We start from the raw sequence: 21586 nt of genomic DNA, 5'->3' as shown, positions 1-21586 counted from the left end.
TTTAGGCCAATTGTGGAGAGTGTAGTAATTGGATTTTCTTTTTTTTTTCCGTAGGTTCTCATTAGTTATCTCTTTTATACGTTCTTCTGTTATTAATGTGTCCTTGAAGGGCATCAATCAGAGCTATATTTAAAAAAAAAAAACACTTTGATTATGAAAAATTTCAGGCACACAGATATAGAAAAATAGTACAGTGACCCCCAAGGTCCCCATCACACAGTTTCAACAGTGTTGCCTTGTAATCACCCCCTGCCCTGTGCCAGATTGTTGTGATGCAAACCCCAGAGCTTATACCTTTTCATTTATAAATATTTCAGCATATGTTTCTAAAGGAAAGGGATTCTTGTATTTAAACAAAAACCCCAAATGTCATTTCACATTTTTAAGAAATGGCTTGATATCATTCAATACCCATCAGTTACTCAAATTTCCCTGATTGTCTAAATATTTTTTTCTGCAATTTATCAGATTCCAAGTAAGGTTCTATACCTGCGATTGGCTCCTATGTCTTTTATGTCTCTCTGCTATATAGGCTCTGCCTTTCTCTCTCATTTCTCTTTGCGGGTTAGTTAGCAAGAAACTGGACTATTAGTACAGAATTTCCCACAGTCTGAATTTTGCTGACTGACTCCCCACAGTGTCACTTAATATGTTCCTGTATCCCCTATACTTCCCTGTGATCTAAAGCTGTACTGTTCAGTATGGTATCTATTTGTCAATATTGCTGTTGAGCACCTTGAAGTGTGACTAGTCTAAATTAAGATATGCTTTAACTGTAAAATTCACACTAGGTCTTAAAGACTTGGTACAACAAAAAAGAATATAAACTGTCTCATTAATTTTTTATTGATTATGTATAAAAATGATAATATTTTGGATATGTTGGGTTAATATATTTTTAAAATCTTGGCTGTTTTTATTTTTTAAAGACCAATTACTAGAAACTTTGCAGCACATATATGGCTCATATTTTATTTCTATTGACAGTGCTGGTCTAAGTCTTGATCAGATGATGGTGATGATTTTTTTTTTTTTTGGTAATGCAAATAGTCTTGAGTTCTCTTAGAAGTACGTGGTATCAGGTTGGCTCTTTTTTGTGATATTAACAACTTGATGATGATTACCTAGATCTGTTAATTTATTAGGGTTTTCAAAATGTTGATATTCTAATTATATCACTCTTTTTTCATTTTTTTACTGGCATTCTTATATAAGCACCTAAGCAACTCTTTGGTTATCTGTTTATAGATGTTTTTACACAGAAAAGTCAAAATATTGGTTCCTTTTATTTACTGGTTTCATGGTTTGTTTGTTGTTGTTTTTTTGCATGCAGGGTCTTTTACTTCTGATAGAAAAAATTCGTCTCAGGAAAAAGTGTTGCTGAGTCTGTTTTGTTTTTTCTCATTACCTCATGTGGGCTACCTGTACATGATTGTCAAATCTGTTGAATTAATGTCGGTTTACCAATATCCCGAGAAATCTCAGCAGGCGGTGCTTACCCCACAGTTTCTGCATGTCATCACAAGGTATGTCCCAGTCCCTTGCTGGCTTTTGAGTCACTTATTTCTCTGTAAATTCCTGAGGTGCTTTCTAACTCTTTAAATGAAAATTATGTGAACCAGTGGATAGCACTAAAAATTAATGATACACACCTGGGATGTGAAAGTGAAAGTGAAGTTGCTCAGTCGTGTCCGACTCTGTGTGACCCCATGGACTGTAGCCTACCAGGCTTCTCCATCCATGGGATTTTCCAGGCAAGAGTACTGGAGTGGGTTGCCATTTCCTTCTCCAGAGGATCTTCCTGACCCAGGGATTGAACCTGGGTTTATTTTATTTATTTATTTTTTAAATAATGGCTCATAACTGCCTTTTCAACATCAGAGATTTAAATTCTGGTTTGCCTTTGTTTTGTTTTCTTAAACTGGATGGGGATCTTTCTAAGAATGGGTAAGGTTCTTCATGAGGGAAGATGTTCATAGGGAATTCTAATGAAAAGTCAGTGGGGGCTCTTGACAACAGTCACGGCATCTCTTCAGTTTTAGATTTGCTAAAGTTTTTTTTTTCACTGCTGTCGTATCATTTCTATGTGAGTTGAGTTCATTGATATGGTTTAGGACTGTAAAGGGTCCAGAAAGCCTGCCTGATTCTACCCTCTGAGTAGTGGAGATTGGGAGAGAGTCCAGAGGTTGGGGTTGGTCAGGCTCATGTGGCTAACCGGTGGTGAGTGTCTTCTGAGTTGCCTTATCCTCCTAGTAAGCTGGCATGTAAACTGGGTTCCTGAATTTAATCTCATTTCCTTTTATCTCAGTGGCTAGTAATGCTTGTGGTTTTATTTCCTGTTTTTTTGAGTTCAGGTTCTAGGCAAGGCACTGCATTGAGCCCTCTGGCCAACCAACCATGAGTAAGGCGCAGCCTCTGCTTTATGCAAACAGCAATGTAAGAGAGGATGAAAGACACATACAAGGGACACAAACACTAGGAGATTTGAGAAAAATGTCCTAAGACTACATGGAAGTGTCTTAGGCTATGGGAAGAGGGAAATTACTTCAGCCAAGTCACACGGGCAAGGTTTCTGTGTTGCAAGTGAGGCCTGAAGGCTAGTTAGATTTGACAGATAGAGACTGAAAGTGAAGAGCGTTCCAGATAGAGGGGAAGCTACAAGCAAAGCTATGTCCAGGTTTCTTGGAGTTTCTGATAAGTAGTTGCATAGGACAGTGCTTTTTTTGTTTTTCCTGATTGAGTGGTAATATCAAAATCTCCAGCAGGTGCTGTGGTGTATTTCACACAGCACAGGACCCACCTGAAGCTTCTGGCACCCCCTCCCAGTGGGGGTGCTCCCCTCTCTGCCTGCTCTCTGGCATGGGGAACAGTGTAGAGGTCTCTGGTCTTTTCAGTTTCCAAAGGGTTGTGTAGTAATGTCCTTTAAACGTAAAGTTGCTGAAACAAAAGTGGGGAAAATAGTGCCTGAGAGGGAACTTGGGGCTTTGGAAATTAAGGAATTTTTTTAGATTTTGAGCAAAGGAAAGGCTGTGAATAGAGCATTACTTTAAGAAAATGGATGGTAGCCACAGTGGAGGATGGCTTGAACATACTAATGAGCTATTGGGATAGTTCAGTGAGGATAGTGAGGGATTGTATTTGGGCAGAGCAGTAGCAGTGAAAAGAGAAGGAAGCATGGAGAGGAGAGACTTATAGGACTTGATGTCTAGTGGGATACTGGGGATGGAGGAGACATGAGAAAACCCATCAGTTTTGAGCCTGCTTTCTTTTTTTATTTTTTAGACTTTTTTTGTGGGGGAGGGGGGATGTGTATCATTTTTAAAATCTTTATTGAATTTTTTATAGTATTGCTTCTGTTTATGTTTTGGTTTTTTGGCTATAAGGCTTGTGAGATCTTAGCTCCCTGACCAGGGATCGAACCTGCACCCCCTGCATTGAAAGGTGGAAGTCTTAATCACTGGCTGCCCAGGGAAGTCCCGAGCCTGCTTTTCTGAAAGACTGGAGGCTGGTGTGGTGTGGGGCAAAAGAAAAGTTTGGTTTAGATATTGGAGTTTGAGGTGCTTAGGGAATATCAGAAGGAAACCTATCAAGGTTTTTGTACACAGGCACTTACTGTGAAGTCTCCAGATTGCTTTGCTGTGCAGAATGTAGCCTGGAGTTGTTAAAAGAGGAGTGTGAAGAATGAGGAGACCTGGGTCTGATTTGATTTCCATTCTCCAAAGAGGACTTGGACCAACCATGTACTTTGCAGGCTCTAGTCTTTAAAAACAAGCTTCTGGACTACATGATTCTGAAGATTCCTTCAGAGAGTTTGCCTAACTTAAGTGTGTTGCCCAGCACAACCCAGGCTGCATTTCATCCTGAGATAATAATAAATTTGGGTTCTAACCTTGACTTTGATAGTCACCTGTCTGAACTTTGGGCAGGTTCCCTAGCCATCATTTTGTAAATAAAATAAGGGTATTGACCCAGATCCATGGTTCTTAACTAGGAGTGTGTGTCACACCAGGAGCTTTGTAGAAATATACGTGTCTAGATTCAGCCCCCGTGGGCTTCCTTGGTGGCTCAGACGGAAAGGAATCCACTTATAGAAAGGGAGACCTGGGTTGGGAAGATCCTTTGGAGGAGGGCATGGCAACTCACTCCAGTTTTCTTGGCTGGAGAATTCCATGGACAGAGGAGCCTAGTGGGCTACAGTCCATGGGTCACAAAGAGTCTGTGCGACTGAGTGACTAAGCACAACACAGATTCAACCCCAGAGGTTAATGATTTGGTAGGGGTGCAGTGGGGGCCAGTTATGTGTTTTAAAAAAGCACTCCATAGGATTTCTGAGGTAATCTCCTTGTTCAGAAGCAGCCTAACTTGTCAGCGCTTGATGAGTACTGGGGTGTTCAGCCACCCGCCTTGTCGCTCCGTGGTCCTGTGACATCCTCCCAGCAGTGGGCGTGTTGGTTCCTGGCCTCCGCGTTGCTCAGTGGCCTTTCTCCTCTTCCTCAGTAACAACCTGCAGTGTTACACAGTGCGGTGCAGCGCGGCGGCCGCGAGGGAGGAGGACCCGTATGTGGACACCACCCTGAAGGTCAGAGCTGGCTAATGACAGTGCAGCCTAAAGATCAAACATGAGTGCTTGCAAATTGACGCTTTTTGCGTCTAAGCTGGGCGGACACTAAAGTCTTGTTTGTTCAGTTAGAGCTTTGTGATGTAAAGTGGTAAGCATTTTGCAGTTTGTGGTTTAGATGGTAATTTTTAAGATAACTTTGAAAACATGTCATTCAGAATTTAGATATAATGCATGTTTTTAAAATTTTGTAAAGAATATATATAGTGTAATTTCATAGAGGGCACATCACAACTATAGTATACTACAGTTTTATTCATTTTGATAAGTATTGGTATTGGCAGTTATATAGAGCTATTAAAACAGTTCAGAAATCTGTATGTCTAAGAGCACAGAAGTGAATGCATGCATTCAGATGATTTATTTATACCATTATCAGCTATACTAATAATTCTTTTGTCATTTTACAAAGCCTTCAACAAGTGTTCTGTATTTCCGTAGTTTTGATCTAGTGTTATTGATATTCTAGATCAGTAACCTCGTTTTTAGTGAGAAGTAATCTGCTTAGTCTCTGAAAAGCTTTTGATCACCAAATAGACAATTTTATGATGAAATTCTCTATTTTCTGACCTTGAATTTCTGTTCTCAGAAATGCACTGATGATTTGCATCATGTTCATCATGTGCAATTTCACCTCTGAGATGGGTATTTGTTATTCATATCCATGCTTCAGGGAACCCCCAAATCGTGATGGCCTCTGTTCACACATTATTGTCCATCTGGCACCCGGAACACCTTCTTCTGGAAAAATGAGTGTCCAGTGATGATGTTTAGTGCGTAATGTGTCTGAGACACTTATCCACTATCACTGTCACCCAAATTGTGTGCTACCTTTTTCTGGAAATCACATCCAAGTTCTCTTTTCTTCTGTGGGCTGCCTGTCACGTTCTGCTGCTGACAGGCTTACTGCCTACCTTCAGCCTCTTGGGAAATCAGAATCACAGCTTTCCCATGCCCTTCTGTTTGTGTTTAAGATACACACATAGCCTTTTCAAGAGATTATTTTAAAAATAATGGTTATGTCCCTAGTACCCATGGCAAGGAGACTTTGTCTCTTGCTTCCTCTCTCTCCACCCCATCTTGCCTTGTGTTTTGTTTTAAACGTCAGGAAGACCAAGGCTTGTGTAGGTATGATGGTGGAGTGAGGGGTACATAACACATTGAGGTGGCATCAATCTGCATTTGAAAATAAATCTCAATTCCAGGCCTTCTCACAGTCTTCATAAAACCAGAGGGAAGAAACACAGAAGAGAGAAAGGGAGAAAAGAGGGGAGATGGGCAGCTAGTAGAGGATGCTGCCCCTGAGGCTAGTCCTTGAAGGTGGCAGAGGGAAGGACAGTGATGGTCACACCTCCTGGCTCCCCCTTCCCTGCACTTCCACCACCCTGAAATCCTAGATGCCCCTGAACGGAGCATGCCGTCATTTTGCTCCCTTGCTGACTCAGGCTTTGGAAGCTGTGGTGTCTGAGAAAGGCTTCACAGCCTCAGAGAGAGGGCCATAATGCACGCTATCTTTATTTCCCTTTCCCCTGAGACTCTGGCTCAGCATCACCAAGGCCACCTTAACTATTCATAAGTGAAGTGAAAGTGAATTCGCTCAGTTGTGTCTGACTCTTCACGACCCCATGGACTGTAGCCTATCAGGCTCCTCTGTTCATGGGATTTTCCAGGCAAGAGTGCTGGAGTGGATTGCCATTTCCTTCTCCAAACTATTCATAGGAGTGACAAAAATAGATGGAGGGTTATCCCCATGCACTTTGTACAAAAGAGACAAGGAAGATGACTTTGGAATTGAAACACCATTAATGGAGGAGCCAGGGAGACCTGGCAGCCTCATTTTGTGAGTCCCAGAAAGAGCTCCTCAGTTAGCTTCTTATCCATTCTGCTTGGGTGAATGTTTCCTTACAAGGACAGGAGCCTGTCTGCTGGTCTAGGGTTTCCTCCAGTTTGCCTGGCAAACCTCCAGCCTGTTAGCCATTCTAGGCAGTGTTCGTACCTGCAGAGCTAACAGGAGCCATCTGAATGTGCCCGCATTTCTACATACCCATCCACTAAGAAACCTTTTTATGTATTTTACGAGCAGTAGAATGCCCTTTTATAGTGTCTGATTTTGACTAAAAGCCCATTTGAAGGTACCACCTGAGCCAGCCCACTGTTAGTGGGGATTCCCTGGGTGGCAGTAACCCGCTCAGGGCAGGGCTCCTGGAGGCTCTCTGCTTTCATCAAGTCAGTGTCAGCACATACTATGGGGCTCTTTGGCGGACATATGAAAGAGATAGTCAGTTATATAGTTTAGATAAGATAGCCTCTTGCTCTGATAGGAATAGGAATTAGGATTATTTGAGTAGCGGGGAGAGACAGGAAAGTAAAGATTGTATCCAATCGATTGATTTTTGAAGTTTTTGAAGTTCATGCACTTCATTGGCTAAATTTGTGAATTTTTCCTTATTAGGCTTGCCCACCTATCAGTATGGATGTCTGTGCTTTAAGAATACAGCTTTTCATAGGCTTGAAAGCCATCTGTCACTTTAAAAACCACATTGTACTTCTGACCAAGGCAGACCCTGAAACCGTTCCAGAGAGAAGAGAGTCACCCAAGAGGTTTCTGTAAGCATGCCCATCACCCCCAGATATCCTTGCCAAAGTTTCTGGAATGAATTGTGTTACTGGTATATTTTGTGTACATCTTCACTGACCTTTTTAAATCAAAAATTTGAATGATCAGATGGGTTTTCTAGGTGTTCTTTTTTCAGAGTAACAAAAGAAGGTTTAATGTTCTCTAAAATATCCTTTGTAATTGACTGTGAGCTTTCAGAAGAAAATAAATTATAAAACTGTTTCAGTAAAAATCTGTGGTATTGTATAATAAGAATTTAAAGGACATGTTTTTCTGTGTAATTAATAAGCAAGATCGAGCCTCTTAGGCTAATCGAAACTACAAGGCTCTTTATTATTTTTCTTCCTTGACCTTTCAGTGGCAATATTTTTATCCAAAGTTTTTTTTTCTGGTATTTCAACTTGAAAAGAAATTAACTAATGCATTTCTTACCTGAAAGCACATTTGTGATGTATAAATTATGTGTTAATCTACCTTAAAATAAAAGTGCATTCTTCTAATCTTAGGTAAATTCTAACTTCAGTTTTCTGCTTTCACATTGTTTGGGATAAAATGGTTAATTCCAAAGTGGTTATGCTTCTAGTTGATGTTTCCTAAGTTCCTGTGAACTTAGTGGTTGGGAATGCAATCTAATTTGAACATTCCTCTATGGAAATTTTAAGTAGGAGAGAAAACTGTTGGGGGCAGGGGCGAGGAACATAGAGTGTATTTCAGATCAAACACTGTAGTTTTTGCATTTTTGAATTATTTGTGCCTGTGCTTTGTTCCACCAGCAGAAATAACCAGGTTGCCATGGGTAACTAGTCACCTAGAGTGTGCACAAAGTGGTCTAAAAATGACTGATCCTAAAAGCTTTCTGGCAAGAGGGAAAATAACTTGCAATCTTATACATTTGATGTCTTAATAGTATTATATTTTTTTAAATGGTTTAAAATTTTTAATTTATTTGAAAATTCATTTGGCCAAAACTTTGCATTTTAGAAAAGATTGCATACTACAGAAAATGCTTCATACAGTGAAAGCTGGAAATATGATAGTGCTTTAAGTTGACTTACAGTTCTGTGTTTTACATTTTCCCAGCAGCCCTGGCCTCACAAAGGCCACATGCTGGAGAGAGCCAGGTTGCAGGGATTTTCATGGCCAAGTCTCTGTTCTTTTTGAGAGGTCTTGCCTGTTCCTTGAGCTTATTGCCTATTTAAGAATACTTGTGGAATGAATTGGAAGTGATTGGTTGACCAGTCCACGAGAGTGTAGTACATGAACTGCTGTTAGGCCTGCATAGTGTTGTACACTAATGTTCTCTAAAAATCTACTGTGTAGTTAAATCACCAAAGTGAAAGTGAAGTCGCTCAGTCGTGTCCAACTCTTTGCGACCCCATGGACTATAGCCTACCAGGTTCCTCCATCCATGGGATTTTCCAGGCAAGAATATTGGAGTGGGTTGCCATTTCCTTCTCCAGGAGATCTTCCCAACCCAGGGATTGAACCTGGGTCTCCTGCATAAATCACCAAAGAAAATACTAAATGAAAATGGTATCAGAGTTACAATATTTTAGGTATCTGGTATTTACCATTTAAAATCGCCATTTATTAATATGTCTTGTCTTACAATTCTTGTCCTTTGTTTTGCTTTTAGTTCTAGAAAAGGTACCAGTGTTAATCCCAAAACACCTCCTGTAGCTGAAGCTGGGTGGAATTTGTATATTGTGAATACGGTCTCACCAGTGCAACTGTACAAAGAAATGGTACTCCTTTCAGACTTCTTATTTGTAGAAGTTTAGAGTCTAATTGATCATTAGAAATTGATTCTAAGTATCACACATTAAGAATGCCACAACCAGGCAGCTTCAAGGCTCTTACAGAGAACTATATATCTTCACCTTCTTGTTTTCACAGCTCGTGACATTTGAGGATCTAAGAGAAATTCCCATCACTAAAATAAGACTCCCTTATTCATACCCACTCTCCTATGGGAATTGATTAGCCAGTCTAAACATAAATAGCCTTCGACCTTTACTTTGAACCCTGGCAAGAGAATCATGAAATGGAGCGGAAAGAAATCTCAGATCATATGTCTGTGTCTCACACTTCTTTGAAATATTAACAGATGGTCCTAGCGTACCACGGCACTTGTAGTATTGTCCTGTGGGTATCTTTATTCCTTTTCTAAGAGTGACAGCTGTCTGCTTATCCCTGATGATTTTTATAAACTATTTTGAAATAATTTCAAATCTACAGAAAAGTTGCGAGAATAAGAATAGCACAAATAAAATCATTTTATTCCCCACATCAATTTACCTGTAGTCAACAGAGTCAACATTATACCGCCTATGCTTCTATCTCTCTCTTTTTTTGTTTTTGATGTCTCATCTTATTTATTTCTGACTCTTAGAACATCTCATTTTTGACTGGATTCAGACTCAGAAGGAAAAGTTCTCCGAGAGGACAGCCTCCATCTCTTTCTCTCTCTCTTTTCAAATATTTTTATTTATTTATTTTTATTTTTGGCTATGCTGGGTCTTTGATGCTGTGCGGGCTTTTCTGTAGTTGCAGCGAGCAGGGGCTGCTCTCTAGTTGGGGTGTAAGGGCTTCTCATTGCAGTGGCTTCTCTTGTTGTGGAGCACGGGCTCTAGGGCCTGCAGGCCTCAGTAGTTGGTGGCATGTGAGCTCAGTAGTTGAGGACGATGGGCTCAAGAGCACAGGCTCAGTAGTTGTGGTGCACAGGCTTAGTTGTCCTACAGCTTGTGGGATCTTCCTGGATCAGGGATCGAACCCATGTCTCCCGTGTTGGCAAGTGGATTCTTTTCCACTGAGCCGCCTGGGAAGCCCAGCCTCTGTCTCTTGACAGTCTGTTGCTGGTGTTTTTCTTTGGCCTCCTTCATTCTCTTGGCCGAAAGCTTAGGATATTCTGCAGCCTCTTCCATATATTTCTTAGTACACTGTTTCTTTGGAGCAGCACATCCACGTTTGTGCTGCAGAACACGTGGAGTAACAGGACAATGAATCTTGAGTGCTCTGGTCCTAGGTTCCTTACCTTCTTTGTTTAGGGGCTTTCTTACAACATACTGGCGGACTTTATTTTCTTAGCAGAGATTGAAAAGTTTTCAAGTTCTTCTAGTTCTTTTGGTCCCCAGGCAATGAGGCACAGTAGCATCAGGGAGTCCAAGAATATCCTTTTCCCTTTTTTTTTTTTACAATGACCTAATTGAGAACACTCAGGTCAGCATCCACCATGCAACCCCATCAGACTTGCACTTTCTCCAGTCCTTCTTGGCTGTAACAGAAATGCCCCTTACTCAGCAGCAGGCAGACTCGGCCATGGGTCAAGACACCTTGCTTCATGGGGAAACCCTGTTTATCATTCCCAGCACTGACTGGGACCACATAGCCCTTCCATTCTTCACCCAGAGCCTCAGCAGCAACTTCTGTGGCCATAAGCTTCTCATAGAAGGTACGAAATTTTTGTTCATCATCCACTTCAATGAGCTTCTGGAAACCAGTGACCAGAAAGAGATGTTCAACTTCATTCTGAAGCCTCTCTCTCCCTTTTTGCACTCTTGTACTTTCTAAATGCACAGTCATGCCTGCGTATTTTCTTCTGATCCATTGGAACGTATATTGCATACATCCTGGCCCAATGCCCGTAAATATTTCAATGCATGTTTCCTAAGAATTTAGATATTTGCTTATACACTTATAGCACACACATGTGTTTCAGTAAATTTAACAATGACAATTTATCTAGTCTATGGTTCATATTCCATTTTTGTCGATGGATTCAGTAATGGCCTAGTAGCATTTCCCCCATCCTCTGGCCCAGGATCCAGTCTAGGAATCAAGTAATGTATTTAACTGTCATGTCTCTTTAGCCTCCTTTCATCCAAAATATGTTCATAGCCTTTGTTTTATTAAAAAAAACTTTACTTGTTTTCTTTTTGTTATTGTTGAAGTATAGTTAATGTCCAGTATTGTAAGTTACAGGTGTAAACATATTGATTCACAATTTTAAAGGTTATAGCCTATTTATAGTTATTGGCTATATTCCCTGTGTTCAGTTCAGTTCAGTCTCTCAGTCGTGTCCGACTCTTCGTGACCCCATAAATCGCAGCACGCCAGGCCTCCCTGTCCATCACCAACTCCCGGAGTTCACTCAGACTCGAGTCCATCGAGTCAGTGATGCCATCCAACCATCTCATCCTCGGTCGTCCCCTTCTCCTCCTACCTCCAATCCCTCCCAGCATCAAAGTCTCTTCCAGTGAGTCAACTCTTCACATGAGGTGGCCAAAGTACTGGAGTTTCAGCTTTAGCATCATTCCTTCCAAAGAAATCCCAGGGTTGATCTCCTTCAGAATGGACTGGTTGGATCTCCTTGCAGTCCAAGGGACTCTCAAGAGTCTTCTCCAACACCACAGTCCAGTATATTCTTGTAGCTTATTTATTTTATATGTAGTAGTTTGTACCTCTTATTCTTACTCCTTTATCTTTTCCTTCCCCCGCTGGTAACCACCAGCTTGTTCTCTATAAGACTGTTTCTTTTTTGTTTTTTTCACTATCTTGTTGCATTTTTAGATTTCACTGTTTGTTTTATACCAGATAGTTTTGAAAAATATTTCTTCTCCTCCACCTTTTAAACATTTTTTTTTTCCATTTCATTTCATTTCGTTTCTTCTCTCATGATTAGATTGAGGTTATGTGTTCTTGGCTGAGTTCTCTGGTGACTCAGACAGTAAAGAATCTGCCCGCCATGCAGGAGACCCAGGTTCGATTCTTGGGTCGGGGGCGTCCCCTGGAGAAGGGAATGGTTACCTCTTCCAATATTCTTGCCTGGAGAATTCCGCGGATAGAGGAGCCAGGCGGGCTGCAGTCCATGGGTCACAAAGAGTTGGGCCAGAACTCTGTGTAGATGCCGTTCCATCTTTCTCAGAGTTTCATGAGGGGAGGTGCAGAATATTCATTTGTCCTTCACCGGCAATGTTCACTTTGGTCATCAGGTGAAGGTTTTGCCTGATTTGTCCCTGGCATTTTAATGCTGATAAATTTATCAGCTTTGGCCTGTGTTTTCAGTCTTATTTAATTGAAAGTCTTAGACATCATCCAGATGATTTGCCTATTGGAGTCTAAAAATACTGATTGGCTCAGATTAGCTAGTGAAAATTTTTATAAGCCCACTATGAGTTATAGAATTAGATGTAGTAGAATCTAAATTCACCAATTGAAACTAAGATAAAGGAAGGATGCTCAGTCTGAATTTGAGAACGATTGAAATCATAGAACTTTAAAAATAGTTAAGTCTTTCAGATATGTTCATTAGATGTATCAAATTGTGATCAAATTATTGCTCAGTTAACAGTATCATTAGTATTAACAGTACTAATTGCTTTCTCTGATGATTAACGTTGTTTAAAAGAGTATTTACAATCATGTATGTGATAAATTGACCCATACACTGTGGGGGAAAAGAAAGCCACTTTAGCTAAGCCTTATCAGAATGATAAATAACCACTTTTTATTTCTTAGGATGTAATGTGTTCAGATAGTAACTTTATAAACAACTTATAGACCTGGGAAACTTTGGGGCGATGTTTTCAGCATCATGAACTGCTTGCCTTCTTTGTGTGTTAGGTAGACTACAGTAATGCCTACAAGACTGCAAAAACCCAGAGCTGCATCCACCTTCTCAGCGAGGCTCACTTGTTAGTGAGAGCGGCCCTGATGGATGCCAGTCAGCTGGAACCTGGAGAAAAGGCAGAGCTTTTAGAAGCATTTAAAGAAAGCTGTGGGCACCTTGGCGACTGCTATAGCAGGTTGGTGATGCTGCTTGGAAGCTCATTAAAGAAGCCACCTGAGCTTCAGGTGTTACTTACCAGCATTTCCACCTCCGGCAGTTCCCTGACAAATGGGACAACATATGAGGGGCTGTGATTTATTTACTCATTTATTCCATAGCACTTGTTGAGCACATCCTGTGTGCCAGGTGCTGTGCTAAGCTTAGAGAGATAAACATGACCTGTTCCTACTCAAGGACCTACAGTTTATTAGATGAGCAGTGTTTATGTCTCCTTCAAATTTAGAAATTTGAAGTTTCTTTTCAGGCCTTTGGGTGGTGGTGGGGCATGACCAATGACCTGAGACAACTGTATTACTCATCTATTGCCTATTAGTTTTGAGACAGAGATCCTAGTTGGACAATCTGTGATTTTAATCTTAGTAATCAATGGTTTTATAATGTCAGAAAAGGACACTAGGAAGAAGAATGATTTCTATTTTTGAGAATGATCTTTACAATTTTTTTAAAATATAATTGTTTTAAAGGCTTATTTGAACCACGGGAGTCATAAATTAATGAAAGGCTTTTCCTACTTATGGTCTTCCCCTGGTGGCTCAGATGGTAAAGAATCTGCCTGCAGTGTAGGAGACCCAGGTTCTTCCCTGGGTCAGGAAGATGCCCTGGAGAAGGGAATGGCTACCCACTCCAGTATTCTTGCTTGGAGAATTTCATGGACAGAGGAGCCTGGCGGGCTATAGTCCATGAGGTCACACAGACTCAGAGATGACTGAGCAACTACCACTTTCCTGCTTATAAACACCATTATTGTAGAGCTGCATTATGAATATTAAAATTCACTTGTTTCTCTGATTTTATTATGAGCAAGCAAAAAGAAGCTATATTAGTTAGAATGACTTTGCAGAACAAACCTTAGGAATTTGTTCCAGCTCCTGTTGGCCACAGAAAAGTATTTGTGTCTTCTGGAAAGCATGATCTGGTTTATTATCAAATGTGTTAGACATCCAAACTTAAAATTGACAAATCTGAGGGGTTTTTTTTTCTCCCACTTCCTTCCCTTTAGGCTTGAAACCCAGCATTCCCACCTGGCCTTGCCATACTATAAGATGTCTGGTTTGTCTATGGCGGAAGTTTTGGACCGAGTGGACTGGGCAGTAGAGGATGGATCACAGAAATACGAGCGGGGATTAATCTTCTACATTAATCATTCACTTTATGAAAACCTGGATGAAGAATTAAGTGAAGTGAATACAACTTCCTGCTTAATTAGATCGAATATTTTTAACTTTTCACTTTAGCTGTTTATGCAATTCTGTTTAAAAAATTAAGTTCCCAGTATTTTCATTGGTAGCATAGTCTTTTTTCCTAAAAAAGGTAACTAGGGTGCACTTTTTCTTCATTAATAATACTCATAGAATTACAGCTTGAAAAAGAACTTAGAATCATCTTCTCATACTTTCTCATTACATAGACAGGGAGATGTGGTCCACTGTGCTTGAGTGACCTGCCCAGTGCATCAGTGGCATGTCTTTAGAAGAATGTCAGAGAACCTGGGCTTTCCCTGCCTTCTTCTCATCCACAGCCCTTTTCCAAACCCTAGTTGCCCCTCTCTCCAAGTGTCTAAAACTTTTTTATAAAATCCTGGCCCAGTGACATTTTTAAGAATTGTTTTTAGCCCCTGGTATATTTTTTTATGTTTTGGTTGTTCTGGGTCTTTGTTCCTGTTCAGGCTTTCCCTCGTTGCACTGTGCAGAGGCTGGCCTTTGTTGTGGTACATGGCCTTCTCATTGTGGTGGTTTCTCTCATGGAGCACAGGCTCTTGGGTCCCTGGGCTTCAGTAGTTGCAGCCCTTGGGCTCCGGAGCATGAGCTTTAGTAGTTGTGGTGCATGAGCTTTTAGTTGCTCCACAGCATGTGGGATCTTCCCAGACCGGGAATTAAACCTGTGTCCCCTGAGTTGCCAGGTGGCTTCTCATCTGCTGCACCACCAGGGATGTCCTCCCTTTTGTGTATTTTTAAATAGTTGAATGCAGATATACAGAGTTGGGTATTGTGATTCCAAATATTTTAAGGTTTTAAGAGAAATGAAATTTTCTTCTATAAATATTAAGTATATTTTGTACTAAGTAGTAATTCTTTATAATGGACTTTTGAGTGGAATTTAATCCAGTATTTGTTTTCTTCTTCTGAACACCTGTTAGTATTAGAAATACTGACCACAGTTTGTACAAAGAGATCATTTTAGGGCACCTCAGATCTCCCATGCTATCATCATCAACTCTCTTTTTAAATCAAAACATAGTACAAAATTTTATATTAATTGGAATGTTGTATCTTACTTTTTTATCCTTTTTTTATTTTTTTGCTGATTTTGTGCTTTCTATCAGCTGACTGACCTTTTATTTCTTGTTTTGCTCACCAAAGGAATTGTCAGCAAAAGTAGTTCAGATGTTTTATGTGGCTGAGCCGAAGCAACTGCCACATATTCTCTGTAGTCCTTCTATGAAGAATATTGATCCTTTAACTGCCATAAAATATTTAAGGAAGCTGGATACTTCTGGATTTTCATCAGTTTTAGTGACATTGGCCAAGGCAGCAATGGCTTTGAAAATGGGAGATCTTGACATGCACAGGGATGAAATGAAAAGCCATTCAGAGGTATGGTGCCGTACCTAGCATTAATAGTCAGCTAATGTAGGACCCGGTGGTCCTGAGGTGTTTAGCTTTTTTCTGGCTTCTGTGTAGCTCATTTTTCCTTAGTGGTAAAGGAAAATAGACTTAATATTATATTAAAAGGAAGTGACCCAAAGTGGGAGTGCTTGGGCTTTGGATTTTGAAATGAAGAAGAATAATAAATGATAAATGGTAGCTAGGGGTATCCAAAGACTTTTCAACTTAGTGTCAGATTTATTCAGAGCACAGCGCTTGGTACTGAAGAGCATATAGGCTCTGCCCTAAGCTGACAGTGTGACGTGGCATGAGGAGGTGTGAGGTGTGTCCCTAAAAACAGAACAGTGATATATATTCAAGTACAGCAAGTGGGATGTTAACCTTGAGCCTTAGGCATCCAGCAGTTGAGAAGATCACAAATGACTGTGAAAGACTGCGGATTGAATGGTGGCTTCCCAGGTGGCTTCCCCCGGGAAGAGTGGCCCTGTAGGGAAATGAGCCAAAGAGGTTAATCAGTCAAGGAAGAAATGAAGAAGTGACATTAGCTGAGTACTTATTGCTCAGGTGTAACCAAGAAGAGCAGGAGTTCTTTATTGCTGCACAAATGGCACATTTTGTTATGGTGAGGAGAGCAAGTCAACACTGACATGTCCTCTACTTTGAAGAGTAGAATTCTAGGAAGATGAACTTTCATAATTTTGAAGAATCCTAGATAGACATAAATTTAAAGCTGTCTATAATATATGACACTTTGATGCTTAACTATGTTAATAACTTCTAGGAAGACAGTTATTAATGTTGTTCTTAGAATTGTCTTTGTAGTTAAATTAAAAATTGAGATTATAATAAATTGTTAATGGCTTATCAGTGATTCTTGAATGCAGTAGCATGTATTTCCAAGATGAATGCAATGTATATTCGGTTCCTAAATTTTGTTTTGTTTTTAATCTGAAGATGAAGTTGGTATGTGGCTTCATTCTGGAACCTCGGCTATTGATTCAGCAGAGGAAAGGACAGATTGTTCCAACTGAGTTTGCAGTTCACTTGAAGGAGACTCAGCCTGGATTGCTTGTGGCTTCAGTCCTGGCCTTACAGAAGAACAACAAAATTGGAATTGAAGAAGCAGATTCCTTCTTTAAGGTTTGTCACTTTGAACATGTTATTTTAGATGGCCTGATGAAGTTGATGGGAAGTGAGGAGTAGAATAAGAGAAGCAAGTTTTCATTTGTTTATTGAAATACCAGACTTACACATAATCACTGAAAAAAATACAGGTTAAAAAATGTTTCTTGAAAAATTCTGTTCATGCAACTGGAGTATATTAAAATGTTTAAATTGGCTTTTCCCATGGCACTAATGCTAGTGGATAAATTGTTGAACACGTGGTCCGCATGATGGAGTGCTTTTTAGACCAGCTGTAACTTGATCAGTGCTATATTTATCTGAGCCGTAAGGGCTTGTTTCACTGTTCTCAAGGTGCTTTGTGGTAAAGATGGAGACACGATCCCTCAGCTCTTAGTGGACTTTTGGGAAGCTCAGCTGGTAGCCTGTCTCCCAGATGTGGTGCTTCAGGAACTTTTTTTCAAGCTCACATCACAGTACATCTGGAGATTATCGAAGAGGCAGCCTCCTGACACCACACCATTGAGAACATCAGAGGACCTGGTAAGATAACGGAATAGTACAGTGAATCAAACTTTATGTACATTCCCTGGAGAAGGAAATGGCAACCCACTCCAGTATTCTTGCCTGGAGAATCCCATGGATGGAGGAGCTTGGTGGGCTACAATCCATGGGTCGCAAAGAGTCGGACACGACTGAGTGACTTCGCTTTCACTTTCATACATTATGATAATGTCACTTATTTTTAACAGTATAACATCAAACATAATATTACCAGACTTTTAAATTTTATTATTTATTTAATTTTATTTTTGGTTGCACTGGATCTTCATTGCTGTGTGCATATTTGCTCTAATTGTGGAAAGCAGGGGCTACTTTCTTGTTGCAGTATAGGGGATTCTCACTGCAGTGGCATCTCTTGTTGTGGAGCACAGGCTCAGTAGTTGTGGTACATGGACTTAGTTGCTCCATGATATGTGGAATCTTCCTGGACCAGAGATCGAACCCATGTCTGCTGCATTGGCAGGGTGATCCTTCTCCACTATACCACCAGGGAAGTCCTACCAGATTCTTTCTTTAAGCTGGAGTTAAAAACACACCTATAACTTGCCTGCGAGTAACATCCACATTTGAAATTTTATATTCTAAAGAGAGCCTCTTACCACTCCTTTATTATTTCCTTGTAGTGGTACCTCAGTAGCCAAAGTGTGGAGAATAGGGCTTTCCCCCAAACCCATCTGCACTCCCTTAGGTGATGGTCCATGAAGTAGAACGTGAGAGAAGAGACACCTGCAGACCTCCCTGCTGGGAGAGGAACTGCAGAAGCCCTGTGGGAGAGAGACTTCCTCCCTAGACTTCCACTTCCTGTCGGCTGCACTGACTAGAGCTCTTTTGCAGTCTGAGCCGCTCTGACAACTCTGCTCTTATGCTTCCTGTTCTCCTCACCCCCTTTACCCCTTATGGATGCAAGGCTAATGTGGATTTTCTTGAATAAGGGAGTCTTTATGGGAATTCTCTTCAGAACTTATGGAAGAGGTTTTGACTCCCAAGGAAAGTAGTAGAAATAAAAATAATTTTCAGTGTTACTGTTAACTTTTTTTTTGGCCACGCTGCATGGCACACAGAACTTGCCTGATCATGGATTGAACCCGTGCTCCCTGCAGTGGAAGCGCGGAGTCTTAACCACTGGCCCACCATGGCAGTCCCTTATTAACTTTTTTTAAATGTAATTAGCTTAAAAGAAGTATTACCGTTTTTGTTAGAAACTGTCTCTTTGCACCCTTTTGAAAGTTAAAATACTAGGAAATATTTAGTAAAGATTTGTTCATTAAGAAGCAGCAAGGCTGAAACATTTCCCAGGGGAATACATTCTAAGACTTTGTTCCCATTCCCAAGAAAATGTATAACTAATTTTGGGACACAGCAGAAAGTTGGAGACTGCTTACTTTTTGTGGGATGGATGAAGAAGACCTTGTTTTATTGTACTTTGTTTACAATAAATTTCTTTTACATTTTAGATAAACACCTGTAGTCATTATGGCTTAATAAATCCATGGGTTAATGTCTTAATCTCATCCGAATCTTTAGTCGACAAAAATTATATGGAAGACCTTTCAAAATTACAGGTAAATAAAGATGCCTCTTTTTCTTATGAATTTGTATATTATAACATAGTATAGGACTTAAATTTGGTAAGCTCCCAGTTGTCCTGTTAACTGAGAGTGTATAGTTTGGGCGACAGAGCTATAGTGAGGCATTCTCAGCAGTTCTGCAGGGAATTCCTGCTGCTTCTGCCTGAAACTGCTGAAGGAAGGCTGGTTTTGTTGCTGGTGGGTGGGCGAGTGAGCTTCACCTAGTCCTGTGACAGTCTTGCCTCATTTTCAGGATGTGCTTGAAAATGCTTTGTGAAATAAAAGTACGGCAGATGCTTCGTGGTGTTTTCATTGTGATTCACTTTTTTTTTTTAATTTAATTTAGTTAATTAATTTTATTAATATTAGCATTCACTCATACAGTTTAGGCCTCTAGCCCAAGCCAAGCGTGCCTATCTATCTTATAGGAAATAGATTAAAGTGGCCAGCTTATCTGGTTCCTTAAAGAGTTTTTCCCCCCAGATATTTATTAATTTATATATTGGGCTACATGGATCTTAGTTGCAGCATGTGGTATCTTCAGTCTTCCTTGTGGCATGTGGGATCTAGTTCCCTAACCAGGGGTCGAACGCAGGCTCCTGCACTGGGAGCTTGGAGCTTAGCCACTGGGCCACCAGGCAAGTCCCAGATTTTTTTAAAAATTAATTAATTTATTTTAATTGGAGGACAGTCACTTCACAACCCTGTGGTGGCCCCTGCCACACATTGACATAGATCAGCCATGGGCACACATGTGCCCAGATTTTTTTTAAAGTAAGAAATATGACCAAGAGAATGTAGCCCATCCCGCAAGAATTCTGACCTCGACAGTGTTTTGACTGGAAATGAGGAATGAAGTCCACATTTGACCTGGTGGGTGGGGCTGGGCTGCATGTGTATGTGATTTTATTTGATGGAGTCAGCGGCCTGAGGACTGAATATAATGTTCACATCTGTTGTGTTTGGTCTGCTACCATGTGAAAGCTGAGATTTCGAATGAAGAAGTGTTGAGTTTCAAGTTTCTCTTTGGAAACCTCAGCAGCACTTTCATCCAGCCGTAATCCCTGGCCCTCACTGCCTGAGACCTGTGGGCTGGAGCCCCTGGTGGTTTCCCTCCTTACGCAGGGCTCACGCAGTCCTGGCTGCCTGACAAGCTCACGCTTGTCTCCAGTCTCCCTGGTCCAGAGGCGGAGTGTCTGGCGTCCATTTTCCTTATACCCAGCTGCCTCTGTACATTTTCGTCATCTAGTTTGGCCTTGTTAGGCTTTTTGCAACCCCTGATTTATGCTGGGAACTTGGTGTAAATGTAGTTACTGCTTTTAGAAACCAAAATGTCAAATTAGGAGTGGAGGTCAGGAAGGGAAACTCAAGAGACCATATTGCTTAGTCTTAAGCCTCTAGACAGCCTATGATGTCTCCAGATAGAGAATTACTTACATTTTTTTTAAAAATTGCCAAAGAAGATTCTTGCAGGTTCTTATCTTTAGTACTCTTATGATACAGAGGTTGCTGAGGGCTGAATCTCAGATGTGTTCATTCCACAAATAGTCCTTGATCATAAACTATAAATGTGATTGATGTACAGCATTGAATGAGGCAGGCAAGACCTTGTCCTCTTAGAATATATGTGTTAATTATATATTTCAAGTCATAATATGTGCTGTTAAGTATCCCCTATAAAGCTTCAAAGCATACTTAAAATCTCGGCTTGAAAAAGTATAATTCATTGACCTTTAGAATCCATTTTAAAGTATTTAAAAGGGAGTGTTTACTGATACAGGACAGAAGGTTCAGTTAGCCTAAATTTTTCTAAATCCTTTTCCTAACTCTAACTCTTTTCTAAATTATCTGGGGTCAGTCAATCAATCTTGTCATTTAGAAAAAAAGAACTATCAAGAACAAAAAGATCTCATCTCTTCTTACCTCAGAATGAGATTCAGAATCACCTGGAGAGCTTTATCAAAATTATATGACTTCCCTCTACCCACCAGCTAACCACCACCACACAGATTTAATATGTCTCTGTCACTTGTCCTCAAAAAACATTGTAATCGTATATTTGTGCAAAAATTAATATAAAAACAATCTATAAATCTATCTATAAAATCTATCGAAACAATCTATGTGTCAAAAAAAAAAAGCACCACTGCGTTTAGAACACAGTAGCTAGTAAATGCCTACCTTTTACCAGAATTGGCCTGGTCCCCTCCCCTCACCTTTTTGCCATTTCCCCCCTCTTGGAGCCACAGGTGTGATCGTGTAGAGAATTCTGTGAATTCCAGTCCCAAGGAGATCAGAAAAGGGAATAAATAGTGCCTGTGTTGAGGGTGGAGAGTCCATTTCCAATATTGGGGGGAAAAAAAGGAACACACTGGTGAGAAGCAGACAACATTGAGTATTTTAAAGAGTAGTAGTAACCTGTGGGCCATTTTTTATCCAGTGATGCATGTCTGGTTGTCTGGTAATATTTTGTTTTTTGGCCACATCTTGAAGTTGCAGGATCTTAATTCCCCAACCAGGAATCAAACCTGTGCCCCCTGCAGTGGACGTACCACTAGACCTCCAGGGAATTCTGTGTCTGGTGTTTCTTATTTTTAAACTTCTTGATGATATGGATTCAACTATCTAAAAGTTCCTGGGTAA

General features: G+C 40.5%; 1 protein-coding gene and 1 pseudogene across 1 annotated transcript in view; one reads left to right on the top strand and one right to left on the bottom strand.

Moving 5' to 3' along the window:
* Positions 1-21586, top strand: part of HPS3 (HPS3 biogenesis of lysosomal organelles complex 2 subunit 1) — a 41712-nt gene that overhangs the window by 12262 nt on the left and 7864 nt on the right. The window contains exons 5-14 of the mRNA XM_052649351.1: positions 1334-1526; positions 4498-4579; positions 7071-7225; positions 8872-8980; positions 12858-13039; positions 14084-14264; positions 15444-15677; positions 16644-16829; positions 17166-17354; positions 18830-18937. Of these exons, the coding sequence (XP_052505311.1) occupies positions 1334-1526; positions 4498-4579; positions 7071-7225; positions 8872-8980; positions 12858-13039; positions 14084-14264; positions 15444-15677; positions 16644-16829; positions 17166-17354; positions 18830-18937 (1619 nt within the window). The remainder of the gene's footprint in view (positions 1-1333; positions 1527-4497; positions 4580-7070; positions 7226-8871; positions 8981-12857; positions 13040-14083; positions 14265-15443; positions 15678-16643; positions 16830-17165; positions 17355-18829; positions 18938-21586) is intronic.
* LOC128056576 (40S ribosomal protein S6-like) lies at positions 9634-10762 on the bottom strand (annotated as a pseudogene).

Source organism: Budorcas taxicolor, chromosome 1 (assembly GCF_023091745.1).
Source record: "Budorcas taxicolor isolate Tak-1 chromosome 1, Takin1.1, whole genome shotgun sequence".
Taxonomy (NCBI): Eukaryota; Metazoa; Chordata; class Mammalia; order Artiodactyla; family Bovidae; genus Budorcas; species Budorcas taxicolor.
This window is presented reverse-complemented; position numbering and strand designations above follow the sequence as displayed.